The 21,922-nt window shown below is 40.5% G+C and overlaps 2 protein-coding genes across 2 annotated transcripts in view; one reads left to right on the top strand and one right to left on the bottom strand.

The window, feature by feature from the left end:
* Positions 1–21,922, bottom strand: part of Ctnna1 (catenin alpha 1) — a 122,651-nt gene that overhangs the window by 28,169 nt on the left and 72,560 nt on the right. Inside the window, exons 8-9 of the mRNA XM_051163268.1 lie at positions 1,634–1,714; positions 399–551 (exon numbers count right to left, since the gene is read on the bottom strand). Of these exons, the coding sequence (XP_051019225.1) occupies positions 399–551; positions 1,634–1,714 (234 nt within the window). The remainder of the gene's footprint in view (positions 1–398; positions 552–1,633; positions 1,715–21,922) is intronic.
* On the top strand, positions 9,873–14,996 carry Lrrtm2 (leucine rich repeat transmembrane neuronal 2). The gene is made up of 2 exons (XM_051163269.1): positions 9,873–10,865; positions 11,209–14,996. Exons 1-2 carry the CDS (start codon positions 10,862–10,864, stop codon positions 12,753–12,755), a joined length of 1,551 nt encoding a protein of 516 aa, XP_051019226.1. The 5' UTR covers positions 9,873–10,861; the 3' UTR covers positions 12,756–14,996.

Raw genomic sequence — 21,922 nt, 5'->3', positions numbered from 1 at the left:
TTCTAGTCCTCAGAGCACGGGCATCATTAGTGACCTCGCTTTACAGGGGACACAGAACTGAGAGGAACTAGGTAACCTGGCAGGATGTACGCCCAGGCGATGCTCCTCAGAAAAGTACCAGCTCCCAGCTGCTGTCACTCTGTACTCTGTGTAAGTCTTACTGTCACGGACCAGCTTCAGCTGCATCACAGTGAGTGTGGTGTTGTCTCTAGGACAAAAGCTATCCACATTAATATTAATTAATCTAAGTTGACAAAACAATAGTTCTGATAGAGACCTAGTGATAATTAAAGACTGTTTATAAACATGTATTAAGCGAGCCCTTGAAAACTTACAGCTACTTCAATCACGTGTTTAAAACTGACAACTCACCAAGTTACTACGCTCAGCGCACTTACCTCAATCAGTTTGTTGGCATGTTCGCGAAAAACTTGGGCATATTCCTTAACTTCTTTCTCGTTTCCATTCTTTGCGGCTTCAATCAGTACTAAAAGAGGGACGTTGGTCTCCAGGAAAGAATCTGACACGTGGTCCATGACAGCTTTGCGGAGCTAATAATTAAATTGTATACATTTGACCTTATTTTTACTAAGAAATTAAACTGTGATACAACCTATCTGGTGGAAGCCTGTGGAAGACAGGCAGAAGGTACACCCCCGAGTCCCCGCGTAAGCACTGCGGTGAAACGAGCTCCAGCACGGGCCCTGGGGACTGTGCTTCACAAGCACCTTAGCAGGATTTCAGTTCAAGACATTACCTTTTTTCTTTCCTTGGAACTTACAAAACTAAATGCGATCACAATACTGTTCTCAACTGAATTAACACATAGCTTTGAAACATATGTAATTAGCCTAATTAGTTAAAATTAAATGAAAAAAGGAGCAGTTTATGGTTTATCTACAAGATACCACACTATAAACGTTAAATGTTATCATTCTAATTATGGCTGACACTTCATTCACCAAAGGTACATCAATTTTTAGTTTTATTTTATATCAGGTATGAGCAATAAATGTCTCTATTTCCTGAAAACTGTCTGAACTCTTATCATAACTTAAGACGTAATACATTATGTATTTCACTACATACTTATAGTCAAGTCTAAATTCTTTTTAAAACTTTTAACACAAAATTTAATTTTGAAATGTTAAGGAGATTATACATCATTAAAGAACAGATTTTTAAATTTACTAACATGAAAAAGTCAGTGTCTCCAACATTACTGTACTTGAGATAAAAAGACACTTCTACCAGAGCAAACAAACTGACAATATAAACAGAATGGACAGAATGGGCTGTAATCTAGTGTATGGAAGCCAACACAACAAGACCCTTTGAGGTTATTTGCACAGATCCCCCAAGTCATCATAAATTGATTTTCCTGCCTATACATCTTTTTCACACTGGAGCTAATTTATTCAGTCCACCCCAGAGGGAACACAGTAGTCTACGTGTCCCTCTGAGATTTTTTTAGACATTAATAAGCTTATTAGCAACAGAACAGAAAGAGTCACTTTTCTGTGAAGATTCACCCTTTCCCTTAATTAAAAATATAAGCCTATATTTATTAGAATTTTAATCAGAGCTAAAGCTGAGAACTTAGGAAATACAATTAACACTTTGTTAAGCTTACCTGTCTACGCAAGTCCCTGGTCTTCTTGGTCATTTTGTCTATTGCAGAGTTGAGAGCATCACTTCTTTCTTTACGTCCAGCCTGAACAAACAGGTGTACATGTTAGAACTTTACAAGGAACCTTCACGACAGTCTGTCAATATTTAGTGTTAAAGCAATGCCAGAAAAGCAAAACAAAACAAAACACACAACAGTAAAATGAGCGTTAAATGTTATTATTAAGTATACAATGCTCTGCCTGCATGTACACCTGCATGCCAGAAGAGGGCATCAGATCTCATTATAGATGGTTGTGAGCCACCATGTGGTTGCTGGGAATTGAACTCAGGACCTCTGGAAGAGAAGTCAGTGCCCTTAACCTCTGAGCCACCTCTATTTTTATGTGTAGGGTGTTTGTCTGAATATATGTCTGTGCACCCTGCAGGTACTGCTGCCCATGGAGGTCAGAAGAAAAAGTTGGATCCCTCCATGTGGGTGTTAAGAATTGAACCCAGGTCCTCTAGAAGAGCAGCCAGCCAGTCCTCTTCACACTGAGCCATTTCTCCATCCCCACCAACACACACACACACACACACTTTTCAGCTCAAAATTGGAAAACATTCAGTGGGAGTGTTCATATGTGACTTCATCTAAAAACTACAATCTTGTACCTCATAGACTCATCATTTTGGCTGATCATTGAAACTAAGAGTTTTTCTAAAAGAAACAAAAGCCACTTGGGGAGCAAGGAAGGGTTTAATGAGCTTGGGATGACTCCAATAAACCTCATCCTTCAACTCGAGGTTCAACATACAACAAGTCTATTACCAGGACCAATTCTTGTGCTACAAACAAGAGTAAGTTACATCTGATGTTGATGAGCTACCAGAGCTAATGGCAAGGGAGTTGGAGAAATAGCTAAGCAGATACAGTGCTTAGGATACACAGTCCTCAGAAACGAATGATGTAGCATAGCAGAGGTACCTCTGTAATTACAGCACTGAGGAGGTAGAGGTAGGTGGTCTTGATGACCAGCCAGGATAGCCTAATTGCTAAGTCCCCAAAAACACTGTGAGTGACTCCTGAGAAACTCCTGAGGCTGACCTCTGGCTTCCATATGCACATGTATAGAGAGGCACCTGCTACAAATTAAAATTTTAAGTAAAAAATAAAATGTAAATAAGCAAAAGATGGCTCTTGATATTGAAATAATATCAAACAAGTTTTATTTCATGAATTTAAAAAACTCAAACAAGTTATGGTAGCACATGCCTTTAATCTTAGGACAGAAACAGACAGATCTCTGTGAGTGGGCCACCTAGAACTATATAGTGAAACTCTCTCCAAAAGGGGGGTGGGGCTCGAGGGTGGTACATACACATACACATGGGGGCCAAGGGTCAGTCTTAGATGTCAAGATCTTCAAAAGCAAGCCACTGTGGTCTGTTTGCTTTTAAGATTTTATTTATTTTTATTTTATGTATATGAGTGCTTTGTCTGAATGTGCTGTGTGCAACATGTGTCAGGTGCCCACAGAGGCCAGGTGTGGGGTCATCTAGCACTGGAGTTACATATGGTTGTCAATTGTTATGTAGATGCTGGAACCAACCTGGATCCTCTACAAAACCAGCACATGCTCTTAACCACTGAGCCATCTCTTCAGTCCCTCAACACTGTGGCTTTTGAGACAGGTTCTCTGAATGAATCTGGAACTCATCGCTGATTTAGCTCGGCTGGCTAGATTTAGCTAAGCAGGCCTCGGGTGTTCTCCTGCCCCTGTCTCCTCAGCTCTAAGACAGTAAAGGTGTACCACCACACCTGGCTTTTTCATGAATTCTGAGAATCAAAGGTCTAGGTCCTTGTGCTTGAATAGCAAGGAATTTCCGTGAACCACTTCCCAAGCTCCAAAACACATTTTAAAAGAAAGATGTGGGTTTGGAGAGATGGCTCAACAGCTAAGAGCACTGGCTGCTCTTCCAGAGGACTCAGGTTCAATTAGCACCCATTTGGCGGCTTACAACTATCTGTAATTCCAGTTCCACACCATCTTCTGGTCTCCAGTGCGCCAAGTATACATGTGATACACAGATATATATGTAGGCAAGACACCCATCCATATAAGATAATAATTTAAAGAGTTTTAAAATAAGATGTATTATTATGTTAATAATGTATTATACAGCTCAAAGGAGAATGGTTTGTAAAATGTTTTTAGAACTCCTACGCTAAGCTTAATGTAATTGTATTAAACAGAAAAAAACACATTTGGCACTTAGAAATGTACTAAATCAGCATCTCTTCAAAGGTCAGGGGTTGAGATTTCCCTAAGTAGTAAGAACTAAGCAAAAACAAAGACAGCAGCTGAGCGAAAAGGAATAGAAGTCCCAGGCACAGCCAGCTGTATCACTGGAAATACTAGTAGACATCTGTTAAACTATTAATAGGAAATATATTAAAAGTCTGTTTTCACAAGACAAATGTGCCTCTTTCTGAAACATGCTAGTAATCACTGGAGAGAAGCAAATGAACAAAGGAGTTTAGCCCAATATTATCCCTCTGGGTGCTCTTCAAACCTTCAGGTACACAAGCCAGCAATGAACAAGTGAGGCTGAGAGCTGACTATGTGTCTACTACATACCATTGATGTAATTTCATATTCTGCTTTTATCTCCTGATAATTAAGACTATGTCACCTGTCTGTATTCCTCCATCTTATTTCTATGGGTCATTAAAGAGTTTTCTAAAAGTATTTAAAAATACAGATGATAATTTAACAGAAAGGAGATATGAGGAACCCAGAAGTGTTAAGAGTTGAATGAATGATATAATGGTATGAATCAAATCTAGTCAAGAGTCACGTTTCTTATTATTTATTTTATTATGTATATTACTTATGAATGCAAGCACTTATGAATGTGAGGAGTAAGGCAAAGGCCAACTTTTGCAAATTGGTTCTCTATTTTCACCTTGGGATCCAGAGATTAAATTGAGGTTGCTGGGCTTACACAGCAAGGGCTTTTTACCAGATGGACCATCATGCTGGCCCAAGGCCCCATTCTTACCCATTCCCCAAGTCCTTCTGTACTGCCAATAAAATTAAGCAGTCTATTAACAGTAATGCCAAAGTGGGGGAACCATTAACGAAAACAGCTGCAGATATGAGAATTATTATGTAAAGTTTGCTCAGAGCCATCAGTCAGAAAAGACCTCAGCTTAAGCCTAATTACTCACTGATAACCTTAAGATAAAAACACCACTATCTAAGACAAGGTGCTGTGCTGGATACTTTTATCTTGCCTTGACATAAGCTTAAGTCACCTGAGAGGAGGGAACCTCAATTTTTAAAAATGCCTCCTTAAGATCAGGTTGCAGGCAGGCCTGTAGGGCATTTTCTTAATTAGTGATTGATGGGGAGGGCCCAGGTCATTGTGAGTGGGGCCATCCTTGGACTGGGTTCTATAAAAAAGCAGACTGAGCAAGCAATAATTAATAGCAGCAATAACAACAATATTAATAATAATTCAGAGCAGTGCCTTATTCAACAACACGCAGTATCTATCATGGAGGACTGCAACAGGTGGTCCTAATGATAAACTGCCAGGTCAGAGTGGGCAAAATTGTACAGAGAAGAAAGCTACATACTTCTCTACTCCACTACCCCACCCCCTCTTTTCAAAACTGGGTTTCTCTGTGTTGCCCTGGCTGTCCTGGAACTTGCTCTATAGACCAGGCTGGCCTCGAGTTCAGAAATCTGTCTGCTTCTGCCTCCTGAGTGCTGGGATTTAAAAAGTCATGGGTCATCACTATCTGGTAGATATCAACTCCACTCTTAACTCTTGCTAGGTGAAAAAGCACAAGAGCCCTAAAAGAAAAAGAAGAAGGAGGAGGAGGAGAAGGAGGGGGAAGGAGGAAGGAAGGAAGGAAGAAAGGAAGGAAGGAAGGAAGGAAGAAAGAAAGAAAGAAAGAAAGAAAGAAAGAAAGAAAGAAAGAAAGAAAAGTCCTGACATTGTTGGTGGCACCTCAAGGCACAATTTCACCTCTAAATTTCACGGCAAACCCATAAAAATCTACTCGACTTAAGTACAAAACATCCCTCTGTTGACAAGGGGAGACAGTCCAAGTTGAAGAATCTATAATGACTTTCTTACGGCCTTCCTGCCAGAAGCTTTCTTCATCTCATCCTACACACAAGGCCTGGAAAGTGTGCCCTTCCCGTTACTGCAACAACTAAGATCATCCTGCCATTCTCCACGCTATGATCTGCTAGCGCATCCTGGTTCTCCTAATATGACATGTTCTCTCTCCCCTACCTTCTTCTAATTCCTATCTTTCCTTTGGATTGCAGTCATCTCTTTCTGGAAGTTTCCACTGGCCAACCTCAGCTCTAATTCAAGTTCCATGTCCCTACACAGTGCTCCCACAGCATGTAGGGCCTCCCATTAAGGTTTTTCTTAGACCACACCTACATTTCTAGTAAGAATTGTTCTAGAGGTTGGCTCAGCTAATAACGTATGGGTCTGAAAGCCCTTTCTAGTGATAACTGTGCTGCAAGAGGCTGATTGTAGCCTTTGCCTCCCACTGGACAACCATGCTAGCTCCTTTAAATTTAGCCAACTGGTTCAGACCCCACTAAAACTAAAAGAAATTCAAGCTACAAGATCAATGATTATGAACAAGTATCTAATCCCTTTATTCTAGATTATGTAAATGGCTCTGCATAGCCTATGTAGGAGAAAATGTGTCTAAGAGGTTCTTCACCTAAATGTCAAGCTAAGTGCATCAAGAAGTATCCACGACCCCCAAAGTATAAGTTATAACAGAATGCTGATATTACTTAGTATAACCAATATGCCTTTCTGTTTTATCAATGCTAATCAAAGAACCTAAAGTTTTTTCTAAACTCAAGATCAACGGAGGGCAGGAAAAGGGTTATGGATCTGAGAGAGGAGGACGACAACGACCCAGAGAAATAACTAGGTTGTGTGGTGTAAATCAGGCGTGTGGTGCCCATGGCTGTTTCACACAAGAATGTTACCTCCTTCACAACAGAAACACAAGCCGGGTGCAGCAGTGCACACCTGTGAGACCAGCATGCGGAGGCAGAGGCAGGCGGATCGCTGTGAGTTCAAGGCCAGCCTGGTCTACAAAGCAAGTCCAGGACAGCCAGGGCTGCACAGAGAGAGCCAGTCTTCTCAAAAAACAAAAACCAAACCCAAATCCTACTCCTTCTACCTCATACAAAAGCGTATGAAGTTGCTACCTAAAAATTAAGAGATCAAGACCCAGGCAACATAGCATCTTCTCTCGAAGAGATTTTCATGCACTGACCAAGACTTAATGTATGGTCTATCTCAACATAACACAGGAACTCTTATAGAGTTTGACAGAATTAAAGAAATGTTTATGATATAAAATGTAAAGCTCATTGTCTACCATAAAAAAGGGAAGGTTTCATTATGTATCTGTATGTCACTTCAAGTAACTCTAATGACCCATATATTTGTAAAACCAAAGTCTCACATGGAAGAATGTAAATAACTCTAACACTGCTCTCTGAATTTCCTCAAAACTATCTTATAGGAGAGTGCCAGGTTAATTTCCAGCTCCTCTGCCCTGATGCTAACAAGTGCTGTGTACGATAAGCACTGCCTTCCACAAGTGATGCTGACACTTTAAGTCAGAGCATCTACAAAAGGTACAGTTCAGAAAGAACAGGGCAGGACTGCAGAGATGGCTCAGTAGTTCACTGGCTGCTCTTTGCAGAGGACCCAAATTTGGTTCCAAGCACCCACATGGCAGTGAATAATCCACCTGTGTAACTCTAGTTTCAGGGGACCTGACACCCTCTTCTGATCAAACATGCTTGTAGTTCACATAGAATACACACATGAAGTTGTTTTTTAATTGTTTAAAGAACAATGGTATTCAAATAGAGGAAAGAAAAATGAATGAATATATACCAATTACACTTGTGTTTGTACACATATGTGTATACCTACATGTACGTATTTATGTACGTACGTGTACGTACGTGCGCGCGCACGCACGCGCACACACACACCAATTTTAAGATAAATACTTTTGTCTTTTGGTCCACAGCCTCATCCTTTAAAACCCAAAAGGTAGGCAGGTGAGAAAAAAATGACTGCTGAGTTGGAAACAGCTGTTTTCTGCAGTCATCCTGATAAGGCAGAAGCAGGCCTGCACAGCCTTCAGAGAGTGGTGTGGGCTCCAGCTATTTTGGAGGCTGAGGCAAAAGGATCTGTCTCTTATTTAAAAAAAAAAAAAAAAAAGGAATGACTTTCTATTGCACGTCTGAGCAATTTCCCTCCCGCATAAGCTGATGTAAAGACAGAGATAATATAATTTGAATAGTTTCAGTTCACCAGGTACATCAATAGGTAGTAATATAATTTGAATAAGTTCAATTCACTAGTACATAAAAGGAGGTCAAGCAGACTGGAAATCAGAAAGGAACTTAAGAATTTAAGAGTTTAAACTAAGAGTTTAAGAGTAAGGAAACACCTTTCAATTCAGTTCATTTCAAACACTCTTCTCAATTTTACATACAACTCCTTTCTAACAACTGGCTCACATGCTCTTTCCATCCAAACAACTAAGGCAGTTACTTGTGAGAGTATGGAGGACTTCAATAAGACACTGACAATGTTCTAAGGGCTTCCTTTCAATTAATACTGTGCTGGTGTAGAAGGCAACCACCCCCACCCCCGCCGTCGCCACTACCACCACCACCACCACCCCCACCCCTGGACCCCCCACCCACCACCGCATCCCCCACCCCTGACACCCTCCACCCCACCACCGCCGCCCTCACCCCTGGGCCCCCCACCCCACCACCGCCACCCCCACCACCCCCACAAACCATCAGTTGATCTCTCCGCCTTCCAACTTTTAGGGCTCATAGTAAACAGTGTCTATGAAACTTATGCTCACAGATTCAGTAGGGTCTGATTAAAATTTATCCACAGAAAAATCAACAAATGATGTTCACAATCCCATCTACACAAACACCTAGGTTAAGAAACTGTAAGAGTACAAAAAGCTTTTACAGGAAGAATCAAGGTCAATGAAACAGTGTGCCTCAGAGTCAGTACCATGGTGGCACACGTGATAGTAAAGCTCATTCCTGGGGATGTAACTTCAACTTGGCATCGGAACTGTAGCGCACCGTCTGCCGTGTCTCTACAGCCTTCCCTCTTCCCCCTTCATGGGTGTCAGATGTGCAGTGTGCTCTGAATTCTTTCCTGACCCCTGTGGAGCTGCTGCCACCTTCTCTCTTGTCCTCTCTAGGCAGAGTCATTGCCTCAACAAAACTCCTCCCAACCCATCTTAGGGTCATTTAGAAAAACTTTTTAAAAATGCATATTTGCATTACTAGATTCCAGAAAACTTTATACATGACTCTCAACAAAGGACCTTGGAGTCTTCTGGTCATTACCAGACTACCCATATTCCAATACAGAAATTGTATCTCTTTAGATACTGACTTCTTAGAATTCACTTAGAATCAAGTCCTCACAATATCACAGGCCAGTGATGTGCTTGTTTCATAGACATCGTGAACCTCTTTGAGATTTCTGCTCTCAGGTTTGAAATGACTCATTAAGGGTAATTGGTTATGGTATGGGGAAAATAAGTTCATGCAGCCAGATCACAAGACAAAGATGTGTAAAAGGCAGTTCCTTAGTCTGGTCTGAAAATATATCCCTGATTCATGCATTTATATAACACTAGCCATAAACATTCATGTCTGAAAAGTTATCTAACAGGGAGGAGCTAGAGTTGTCGAGCACAAACAACCAAAACACAATCCTGCTCCAATATAAATGCCCTTTCATATTTATGAGAGTAATTCAACAAGAGCTGGTATGAGACTCAAAGCCAGTTCGTGAGTCTGTCAGTGAGAGACAGCGTGTTACAGCACCCCAATCTCAGCAGCAACTGCAGCTTTTAGTTAAAGAGAAGAGGTGAGATGCTGAAGCAGAGCTCCTGAAGGCTGTGTCAGGACCCAGGCACACGACAATAGTTGTTCAAAATTGTCTCTGTTCCACTGTTAACATCTGGGTCACGTGTATGAAACCGATGGTGTCAGTCTGCTCCTCTCTTCTGGTAGGACATCCAAAGATCAACTCAGCACTGTTTTCCAATCAGTGTGGTAATAAAACACTGTTATGTAATAAACCGAAAGGGACTACAGTTCCCTTGAAATTCTCAATGAAGAGAAAAAAGCCAAAATGGTTTCTTTTGGAAGCTACCCCTCTTTGTTCTGCTTTATAATATTAAGCTCTTAATAAGAAAGAAACTAAGCCCACTTAGTTTACCAACACAGTCAGCCATACTTTGCTTTTTACCAAGCATGACAACAAGGCAATTGAGTCGCTTTCCAAACTAGCAGAGCAGAGGCGTACCGTGCATAGGCGGGCATTAAATCAGCACTTCATAAATCAATCCTGCCCATTTACATGATCTCTATGCAGAAGCGGCAGTCTAACACTAGCTCTCACACGCATTAAAAACCATCACTCTGCTAGTCCAACTCACTGTTCAGGCGGGTCTTCTTGAATGCAGCATTTATTACAACCTCATTGTTGCTTCCTACACTGAAGGAATACCAAATTCTCAAATCAGGAGTTCTTCTTTCTCAATTTATTGTAAACAGGGGGTCTTGTAACGACCCTGACACTGTTACAAAGCACAGTGCTTTTTAACAGTAAAGCTTCTGGAAAACCCAAACAAAAGACACGTCACCGGGTGACGTCAGCCTATATACAGTTCTGTGTGGTCGCAGCACATAAGCAAATCCATTCTTGTGCCGTTTCTCGGAAAAAGCTTTTCAGTAAATGCACTCAGGCTGCTCCAGAAGCTCTTCTCTGCAACAAGCCGCCCATCTGCCATCAACAAGTTAAGACCGAGAGAACTAACAGCTGCGGAAAGAAAAGCCTGAAGCTCCGGTGATCGGCAGTAATCAGAGGAGGGGGAAATTATTAACTTATAATCAAAGCTGATTTAGGGGATCAGAGCACCACAGAAAATGAAACCGATGCTATCCAGGGGAATATCCTAAGGAACAACCCATTCACCCTGACAAATTTGAATTTTACTTGGAAAGCCTGGGACACAGAAAACAGGAAACTGGTCAGAGGCTCCTGCATGTTAGAGCCTTTTACAGACTCACTGCGTTGAGTCTGACAACCTCGACTGAATGCAGCCTCCAATGTGCTCAGAAGAATGGGTAAGTCTATTCATTTCTATGGCTCATAATCAAACAGGGATCACGCTTTTATAAAATAAGCCAGTGAATTGCATTTTATGATGCAAATCACTTGGTTTTGGATTTTAAGATTTATGTCAAGGCATCTAACACTAAGGAAAGGGACATGTTTTAATCTCTCTTCTACATGGTTTAAGTTGTGTTTCAGTTTACAAACAAGGTTAATTTTCTGCAGTAAATGAAAAATGTTATATGCAGTGAGATCTTTCGTTATAATGTTACATTCTGTTGTTGTTTTTAACAGCCCCTGTGTTCTGCTGAAACATGTCCTGTCTTCTTGTTTTCCTTACATTATATTCTGCAGGCTTACATTTCAAGTGGCCATTAGGGGCCCCTATGCTGGCAGCAATATATGCAATGAGTGTGGTTTTAAAAATGCTGCCTGCCCTGGGTATGGCGTGTCCACCTAAATGCCGCTGTGAGAAGCTGCTATTCTACTGCGACTCTCAGGGCTTCCACTCAGTGCCAAACGCCACAGACAAGGGTTCTCTGGGCCTGTCCCTGAGGCACAATCACATCACAGCGCTTGAAAGAGATCAATTTGCCAGCTTCAGTCAACTCACCTGGCTCCACTTAGATCACAATCAAATTTCAACAGTAAAAGAAGATGCTTTCCAAGGACTATATAAACTTAAGGAGTTAATCTTAAGTTCCAACAAAATATTTTACTTGCCAAACACAACTTTTACCCAACTGATTAACCTCCAAAATTTGGACCTGTCTTTTAATCAGCTGTCATCTCTGCATCCTGAGCTCTTCTACGGCCTTCGGAAGCTGCAGACGTTGCATTTGCGGTCCAACTCCCTGCGGACTATCCCAGTACGCCTGTTCTGGGACTGTCGTAGTCTAGAGTTTCTGGATTTGAGCACAAACCGTTTGCGAAGTTTGGCTCGCAATGGATTTGCAGGATTAATCAAACTGAGAGAGCTTCATCTAGAGCACAACCAGCTGACAAAGATTAATTTTGCTCATTTCCTCCGGCTAAGCAGTCTGCACACACTCTTCTTACAATGGAACAAAATCAGCAACTTGACGTGTGGGATGGAGTGGACCTGGAGCTCTTTAGAAAAGCTAGACCTAACTGGAAACGAAATCAAAGCCATCGACTTCACAGTGTTTGAAACGATGCCTAATCTTAAAATACTCCTCATGGATAACAACAAGTTAAACAGTCTTGATTCCAAAATCTTAAACTCCCTGAGATCCCTCACAACCGTTGGCCTCTCTGGCAATCTGTGGGAATGCAGCCCCCGAGTATGTGCTCTAGCCTCCTGGCTGGGCAGTTTCCAAGGTCGGTGGGAGCATTCCATCCTATGCCACAGCCCTGACCACACCCAAGGAGAGGATATTCTAGATGCAGTCCACGGGTTTCAGCTCTGCTGGAATTCATCAACCACTGTCACTGCTGTGGCCACAACTTATAGAGATCCAACCATTGAATATACAAAAAGAATAAGCTCATCAAGTTACCATGTAGGAGACAAAGAAACTCCAACTACTGCAGGCATGGCAGTTACTACAGAAGAACACTTTCCTGAACCAGACAATGCCATCTTTACTCAGCGAGTAATTACAGGAACAATGGCTTTATTGTTTTCTTTCTTTTTTATTATTTTTATAGTGTTCATTTCCAGGAAGTGCTGCCCTCCTACTTTAAGAAGAATTAGGCAGTGCTCAGTGATTCAGAATCACAGGCAGCTCCGATCCCAAACACGACTCCATATGTCAAACATGTCAGACCAAGGACCGTATAACGAGTATGAACCCACCCACGAAGGACCTTTCATCATCATTAATGGTTATGGACAGTGCAAGTGTCAGCAGCTGCCATACAAAGAATGTGAAGTATAATATCTACTCATCATCAAAAATCCCACCAGATAAGTAACCTATTTTACATAGTAGGGGCTAAAATACATATCTAATTTTTACCAATGGTGACATTAAGCCTAATTTTCCAAACCAAGTGGAGACTTGAGTTTTTGAAGTGTTGAAGTATTTTTAATTTTTTTAATGAAAACATATTTTAAGTGTTAAATGAAGCAATGCTCATATTAATTTGCACTCTTGTTGGAAAGTCTAAATGCTTACTTCAATATAAAACATTTCATGTATGTAATTATATACAATTGTATGTAAACATTTACACTAAGGTCTCCATATGTTATTATTTTTTTTCTACTGAAAACAGTTCCGAAAGAAGCTACTAAACAAATACAGGTAGGGATGAAAACCTGTTTGATTATTATTCTCCATCCCATGGACCACAACTTGCTTCCTAGTTAGAAGGAGACGGCAAAGTTCTCTTGTAAGACAATGTGGTATTTACTCAAACTATAATTTACTGCCAGTATGAGAAGTAGACTTACATGTGTGCTTAAGACTGGTAAATATTAAATGTTATTCTTTCAGAGTTTGGCCTGGTTTAATAAATATTATCTAAGTTACATCATGAAACCAGCACCTTTTATATAAACTCTAATAAAACCGGGTGACTCTTTAATATATCTCAACAATAAGTCCAAGCAATTATAAAAAGGTCTCATTATGATAAATCAATACTAAATAACTACACTGACTTCTTATACAACTCTAGTCTGACTTATAATGGCTATGCTGGTTTTTTGTGGCATTTAGATTATTATTATTTTAAACTAGTACTAAATTACCATTTTACTAATTAACTTACTAAATCCTATACTTGTGTGAAAATTTGCATTTGGGAAAGAGAAAAACTGAGTCAACTTGACAATCCTGACATACTCCCATCTACGCTGAAATACATCCCCTCTCTTGATTAAAGATGCCTTGACAAACTGTATGAGCCTCTTCCTTCTGCCTTCTTCTGATCTCTAAACCTCAAAAACCCAAATTAAAAATAATTGGCTACTAAAGGTGCCTAACCCTGATTCTTGTTATATATATTTAAAAACCACAAAAAATACTTTCAAAATATGATGTTAAAGCTTTCCCTTTAATAAAGATACATATTTATATTACTAGCTCCTTCTGAGACAGGACCAACCTATTTCTGAGGCAAATTTTAAGGCAGAACTTGATACAGGCCCCTGCAGCCACACAGCAGTACGTGAAGGCAGCATGAAAGGGAGGGGGTAACAAGCAGGGAGAGAGTCGGGAAGGCTGACTCCTGGGCTGGTGGAAGTTACTAGGCAGCAAATGTGATTCTGTACAATTTGCACCAAATAAGCAATGCTCAGGGACTGGTCTGATATGAAAGGGAGGCTCTTCAGTGTAAATATGAGCGCCCTGAGCATGGTGACAAATGATAATGATGCCACATTTTTCATGAAGAGAAGAACCACAAGTGTTCAATTCTGGCTTCTTTAAGGCAAAAGATAGCATATTGGGGATTTAGACTCAAGTTACCAATTCACATAGAAATGTTCTACAAAGAAGGCTCTACATATAGGAGGAAACTGAAAATAAATGATTACTTTGATTTCAGAATCAAGTAAAAACCCAAGCATTTTTATATGGAAAAATATGTAAGTCATTAAAGAAAGTAACTTATTTTCTCCCCAGGATTGAATTGAAAATGTTACTACAGATCTAGATTCAATCATAATTTTCTTCCTTTAGCACTGAAAAAGATACCCACTTTCAAATCTGTTAGCAAAAAGCAGACAATATTCAGGTTACAGTGAAAATATGCTCTTTCTATTTTTTGAAGGTGGGTAGATTAGTTTGGCAAAGCCTCAGAGCAGTTCAATTCAGTTGATCTTGAGTGGCAAGATTTCATCTCCTGAGAAAGCAGGCACTAGGCTTGTCTGAGCTGAGACAGATGCTGGTTTTCCGGCACTGAGCACAGCATACTGCCTCCCCACAGAGGGGCTGCATCAGAAGCCGGATTACAAATGAGCTCCGTGGGCTAGAATTTACCAACTCATTTATCATGGTGACCACTGCCATTTGTCAGGTGATAGACGCTAGTTCAAAATATAGCTTTGAGCACACAAGACTCCATTGGCTCTAAGGGATGGGTGTTTTTTATCATTTCAAATTACAACCAAAATTAATTCAAACTGTGAATTCCAAAGTAGGAAATATTAACTAGGAACTCCAATTAATCCTAAAAAATATAGCTAGTAAAGTAGACTATTTAGCAGAGCAAGCCTTTTAGACCTGAGGAAGAGCAGTGCAAAGGCCACTGAGACATTACTATTGGGGGAAGCGCATTTATTTTTTTTTTTTCCTTCCACGTTTTTGGTAACAGTAGTGCCAAGCAGGTATTTTCCTTCTCACTTAAAGCACAAATTGCCATTTCAAATTGTCTAAAGAAAACAAGGTTCCATTTAGTTGATATGTATTTGTATTGCAGGATCTGTGCTACCAACCAGTCAGAGAACTGTCTCACAGCAAAACCATATGCAGGTCCTAGTCATTAACTGTGAGGGCTTTGAGGTAGGATTTTATTCTCTGAACATTACCACGCAACTTCCCTTCTCCCCATTTTAAAGGATAGTGGAAAATGACCACCACAAGTCGGAAAAATCTCTCAGAAAAATGAAACATCTACCTAGGAAATACGAGCTAGCTTACAACTCCTGTTACTTATCTCTATTCAAGCTTACCTTTCTGCAAAGAGAGCAGACTGGTAAATCTGAAAATCCATATAAAACTCATACCGCCGGCATCAAAATGCAGACACTAATTTTTAAGCCAAAAAAAAATATTGCCACATGTAATTTCTTAATGAGTCTAAGTTAATTTTTGAAGCAATTCAATGAATGGACTTGACTAAACTCCCTAATTCTACTCACTAATTATTAAAATCCATCTGCTTATTATAATGCTAGACTCCATCTTTCCAATAAAAGCAAGCTCTATGTAGCTCTAGTCTGAATTCTGAAATATGAAATAGTTTATAATCTCCTAAGTCATACTTCCCACACATAGCTATGTAGGGGGTGGGGCTAAAATCTCAATCTCTCTCTCTCTCTCTCTCTCTCTCTCTCTCTCTCTCTCTCTCTCACATATATGTATATATATATGTAGATAAACAGATAGATAATTTTTAGGAGTGTTTTAACAGGTAATTTACATGATAATTTTCCTAGTACAGCAGTTCAGTGGCAGCACTATCCTAAGTCTGCTTGGAACATACATTTCACATGTTCTCAGCTAACGTGATCGAATCAGAAAAAAAAAGTTATTAAAAAAAAAAAAATGTGCCCTCTGTAGATTCCCTGGGGCAGTCATTGTGCTTGAATAACGCCAAAGCCAGAAAACGACCACTCAAGGCTTCATCTGCTATAGCAGGAGTTCCCAACTCCTTCTACTTATCTTTTCCTCCTTGAGTTTTTAAAATCAGTATGACACATGGAATGTTTGGTGAACCTATGGATATTAAGACTGGAAACTCAAAGTACAGTCCAAACACATTTGTTTAATTACCTTTAAGAGCCAGGGGGGTAGGGGTTGTTGGGGGGACAGGAAGAAAATACTATTAGACAAGGAATTGGGGTGGCGGGACCATAATATAGTGTACAGGAAAATTTTGTTATTAAAATTGTGTATACTATAAAACAAAAAACAAAAACAAATGTCTCCTTTGTTTATAATTTTCCCTTGAAATCTACAAGTGTTGACAGGAAAAAACCTGAACAGCATTCGTGACAGAAGTTAAGTGAGCAGCTGTTCTGTACCATGCTGCTTTTCAATATCAAATGTGTCTGTTAATCATTACCTGTCTTTATTCACAGAGGCAAAATGGGGGGGGGGGGGGCGCGTGCACACAACAAACCACAGTAAAGTCACCACGCCAATCACTACTTGTAGAAAGTAAGGCTCACAGGCCAAAGGGTGGGCTGTTCCTCTCAATGCTTCAGGTACCACAGACAACCTGAAACAGCAATGCTGGTACCTGGACTTAATAAACTGAAACTTGGTCTCCACTTCAGTGGATAAATGCCAGATCATCTTGCATACCACTCCTGAGTCCATAGATGCTAACCATTTAGGACAGCAGGATGTACTACATGACTTTTGTTTGGGTTGAATACCCTCTGACAGAATGCTATGCCTAGGCAGAGTGAGGGCAGAAATATCTTGCCTTCTAGATCCCACCTGCCACGAATGACTCACAGTTCTTGTTTGAACCTCCTGCCTATCCAGCGCCAAGGCTGACAAAGATGGCACTTAGAGTGCATCCACCACAAGGACCTGAGTTTAGATCCCAGCACCCATGTAATAAGCCAAGCATGTTACACACCTGTAACCCCAGCACTAAAAGTGGGACGAGAGGACCACTTGGGCTTGCTGGCTGTCAGTCTAACCAAAACCCACTAGCTATAGAAGCCACAAAAGCAGAGTGGTAGAAAAGGACAATCCCACAGCTGCTTCTGCCGCGCGCGCGCGCTTGTGTGTGTGTGTGTGTGTTCCACATACACATGCATGCCCCTCCTTCCCAATACACTGTTCTTATGACAGAAACCCAATTAACTACTGAGGGAAGGAAGGAATCACAGCACACACTTTTATATTAAGAATAATTGTGTTGACACTAGCTAGCATCAGTAATGGTGATTTTACATTTTATAAAAAGAGCAAATTCCCATATTTTATGGAGCTAAAAATAGAGCTTATTAATATAGTTCTCTTATATTTTAATCTTAAAGTCCCCATGTGGTTACACCTGACTTCTCTACTGTGTTAAGATTCCTGGATAACCGCAGAATGTCCACATTCCCACTGAAGTACAAAGAAGCTGTTTCTATCTAGGTTATACAAAGTGGTTCTCATACTCCTTTTATAAAAATGTGTCTGACCAACTAGGTGCAAGTCTCTCCTTGGACAAAGCGTACTACAAATTACCTTTACAGAGAAAGAAAAGAGAGAAAGTGTAACTATTCTAAACATCTTTCCCCCATGCCAGTTTGACCTTCCTCTTCACAGCTGTTGCAGAAAACTTGTAAACAAATCTTCAACCTCCCTTCCACTATCTAAAAAAACAGAGGATAAGAAATCTCCAAGGCAAGTATAATGAAGAATCTTAACCTGCAAGCCCATAAATGACGCCCTACCTTCTCTCTCTGTGCCCCCACCCCACCCAGTCTGGCAACAAAGCCAAGGCCTCAAAAGACTCTGCAGGAAATCAGCATTGAGAAGCACCTGTGAACAACTCTAACTGGCAAAGGCTAGTGACTCATCTCTTTCGTGGGAACTGTATTTTAAAACATTCTCAATGCCTTTTTACAAATTTCAAGAGACTTTAACCAGAAGAACAGGTAAGAATAAACTACACTACACCATCATTCACAATTGTGCTTGGAGCATATTTGACTCTGGTATTTATCGTTAAAGTTCGGTTTTAACCAAAGCTCCAGGTTGCTTTTTCTTTTAAAAAAAAAAAAAAAGGATGAGGTAAGAATCAATAGCCAGCTGGGCACAGTGGCACACGCCTTTAATCCCAGCACTTGGGAGGCAGAGGCAGGTGGATCTCTGTGAGTTCAAGGTCAGCCTGGTCTACAAAGTGAGTCCAGGACAGCAGGGCTACACAGAGAAACCCTGTCTTTAAAGAAAAAGAATCAATAGCCATCTATATTAACTAATCTGTTTTGCCATTTTGGGGGCCAAAAAATTCTTGTGAAAAAAAAATTATTGCCGAGTGGTGGTGGTGGTGGTGCATGCCTTCAATCTCAGTATTCAGGAGGAAAAGGTAAGTAGATCCCTGTGAGTTTGAGGCCAGCCTGGTCTTCAGAGTGAGTTCCAGGATAGCCAAGGCAGTTCCAGAGAGAAACCCTGTCTCGGGGCGGGGTCGGGGGGACAGCAGTGATGGGACTATTTCCCATCAGGATACAGCACTTGCCTAGCATGTGTGAAGGCTGCCTCTGCCTCCCCAAAGTCTTAGCTGTCAAATAAAGGAAAACCAACTGGATGGTACCTAGAACTTAAACAAGCAAACAAACAAACCCAATTTGGTTATTATTTACATAGAGCCTAATTCTATAGAATCAAAACACGGTATAATAAATATTGTGAAGAATAGATAAATTGGATTTAAGATGATTTAAAAGCAAAGATTTTTAACCCAAAAGGACCAGAATATGCTTCATAGACCTCAAGAACCTTTAGAAATTAATAAACAGTGTTATGCATGGTTACAAAGATTAAACCAGATTCTAGAGTGTTTTAAGTAATTCATAATTAAGGATCAGGCAGCATTGACCAACAATAAAATAGTTGTTGCCTTGCTCTTCCTATTGACTAAAACAAAAACAAAAACAAAACTAACAGCTTTCATCTGGTGAAAGCAAAACAAACAAACGGAAACAGGTTTTGGTCAGGTGCCGGGGAAAGCCAGGACTGTGAATGCTGAAGAAAAAGTTAGAAGCATGAGCAGCACAGCAAGATGCCATCTCAAAGCAGTCAATCAGAACAGAAGAGGAACGCCAATTCACAGGGAAGACTTGAATGCAAAAGTCTAAGTAAATGGAGTCAGATGTAGAAACAATAAGAAAAAGTGTGAGATGGAGCCACCAAGGGCGCTTTGGAAAATCAGCAGACTTATTCTTCGTGTCAGTTCTTGATGAGCAGCCCACTGGTTCGTGCCCTATGGACCCAGAAAGTCTACACGAGTGAGCTAGGACTTTCTTCATTTCTTCCTTACCACATCTCACATTATGTGTTCCTCACACATACACAGGGTGCCCAGTACGTATGGAAACCCACTTCTATATTAGGAGTGTGTGTTATTTGTGACTTAGTTACTTTTTGAGACAGGGTGTCATTGTGTTCTAATTCAGAGATCAACCTGCCTGCTTCTGCCTCCCATGCTAAGACTATAGGCATGCACGGCCATATCCAGCCCTATGACCTCAAACTGAAAAATGTGTCCCATAGCTCAGTGGTTGAATGTGTGTCTAGCATATGCAAGACTCTGAGCCCAGTACTTACAAAACACCCTGATACAGCTGGGTGTGGTGGTACATGCCTGTAATCCCAGCAGAAGCAGGCGGATCTCTGAGTTCTAGGCCAGCCTGGTCCAGAACAGCCAAGGAAACACAGAGAAACTCTGTCTCAAAAAAAAAAAAAAAAAAGAAAGAAAAAGAAAAAGAACAGCAACAAAACCCCAAACAAACAAACAAAGCCAGAACAAGAGAGGTCTGTCTGACACAAAGTCCTACCTAGCTGTGCTAGTCACAATAGCTCTCCCTGACAAAGAATCTGTAAGATGCTAACTAGTTTCCCGAGAAAGAACAAGTTTAAAATGATACAGCAGTCCCCAAGTTGACCAGACAGAAATGTTAGCTTCAGACTTTAAGGCTCGTTCTGCCTTCCTGTGTCTGTTATGGTGCTGCAGATGAGAACTCTCCTGGCCCTTCTCACAGCAATCATCAAACCGAGGGCCGCCAGCACGCCACGGAGCCATTCTAACACTAAGTTACACACATAGTTTAAAATACCCAAGAAAACAGGAAAGGAAACAATTTATTTTGGCTAATGGTTTAAAGGACTTCAAACCATGCTTGGCTTATATTGCTACAAGGGCATGCAGCAGAGAAGACTGTTCAACTCAGTGACAAGGGGACAGAAAAATCAGTGTTCCAGAGCACTCCTGGTGACCTACTTCCTCCAACTAGCCCATCCCCCAGCTTCTATCACCTCCCAATATTGTCAGCCAATTGCAAATCCATCATATGGGTCAGTATTCACTATCCAGTACCTTACAAAGCAACACCAGCTGGGTGGGAACCAAGCTGGCTTTACAGGAAAAAAGAAAAACAAAACACAACTCCAGTAATGACCTAAGCTTCAGTGTTAAGAATAAGGTTGCATGTTGTCAAGTGTCTGAAATGCAGCAAAAGGTAGATGCAGGGTAGTTAAGAAAATGGATATAAACATGGATGTTAGCTGTGTATTTTTCAGCTTTTCTCTATATGTGGGTGTTTTCATAATAGAGTACTGGTGTAAGAAAATGTTATTACTGTAACTTATAATATTAGCAATCTAACGCACTATTTCTCTCAACAAGACATACAATGTTACATGATGGTATACGACAGAAATTCTGGAATCATGCTGGTTCAATTTGCAGTGCTTCCAGTTTCTGTCTGTGGGACCTACCTTATACTGGTCACTCAACCACTATGCTTAACAGTACCAAGTTCATACTTAAAAATTAGATCAGAGTGCATATAGCTACTTATTCCTGGCAAATACTAGATATAGAAAACCGAGTTCCTTTATTATGTTTATGCTGTTATTATTAAATATTTGTAACTAATTCAATGGGTGCTTCAACTTCTACTATACAATTAATATATAAAATGTACAGGTCTAGGTCACTTCCTCTCAGGAATTTATAGCTAATCAAAAACCAAACTAGTAGCCCTTAACAAGAGAATAAACCTGAAAATATGGGAGGAGGTGGATTCCCCATTGCTGAATCTCCCTGGCCAAACTGATGAAATTTAGATAAAGCTAAAGACTGCATCAAAAAATAAAACTGGATGGGATTGGAGAGCTGCCTTGGCAGTTAAGAACGCCCAGTGCTCTTGCAGAGTTCCCAGTCCCCACATGGCAGCACCCCAACTGCCTTATTCCAGTTCCAAGAGATCTGACACCCATAAGGACCACGAAAATATGTAGTATACACATATACATGTAAGTAAACACTCATACAAATATTTTTTAAAATCTTAAATAAATCTGGAAAGATAGGAAAGACACTAAATATAACCCTCTGGCCTCCCCGTGAATATGTATGTTCACAGGAAAACCTGTATCCACACATCATGCTAACAACACACCATGAAAAGGAGAGTGAGTGTGTGTGTGTGTGTGTATAAGAGAGAGAGAGATATTAATATGATAAATAATGAATAAAGGAAGAACCTTTAAAAAAGAACTTTACTCAAGAGAAATGAACAGGATGTTGAGGTACTGGGGGAAATATGTAAGAAATCACTCATTTATCAAGATGTACCTAAGACATTCTAACTTTTTTATGTATGAATGCTTGCCTACATGTATATATGTACACCACATGAGTGCCT

This window comes from Acomys russatus, chromosome 20, assembly GCF_903995435.1.
Source record: "Acomys russatus chromosome 20, mAcoRus1.1, whole genome shotgun sequence".
Lineage (NCBI taxonomy): Eukaryota > Metazoa > Chordata > Mammalia > Rodentia > Muridae > Acomys > Acomys russatus.
This window is presented reverse-complemented; position numbering and strand designations above follow the sequence as displayed.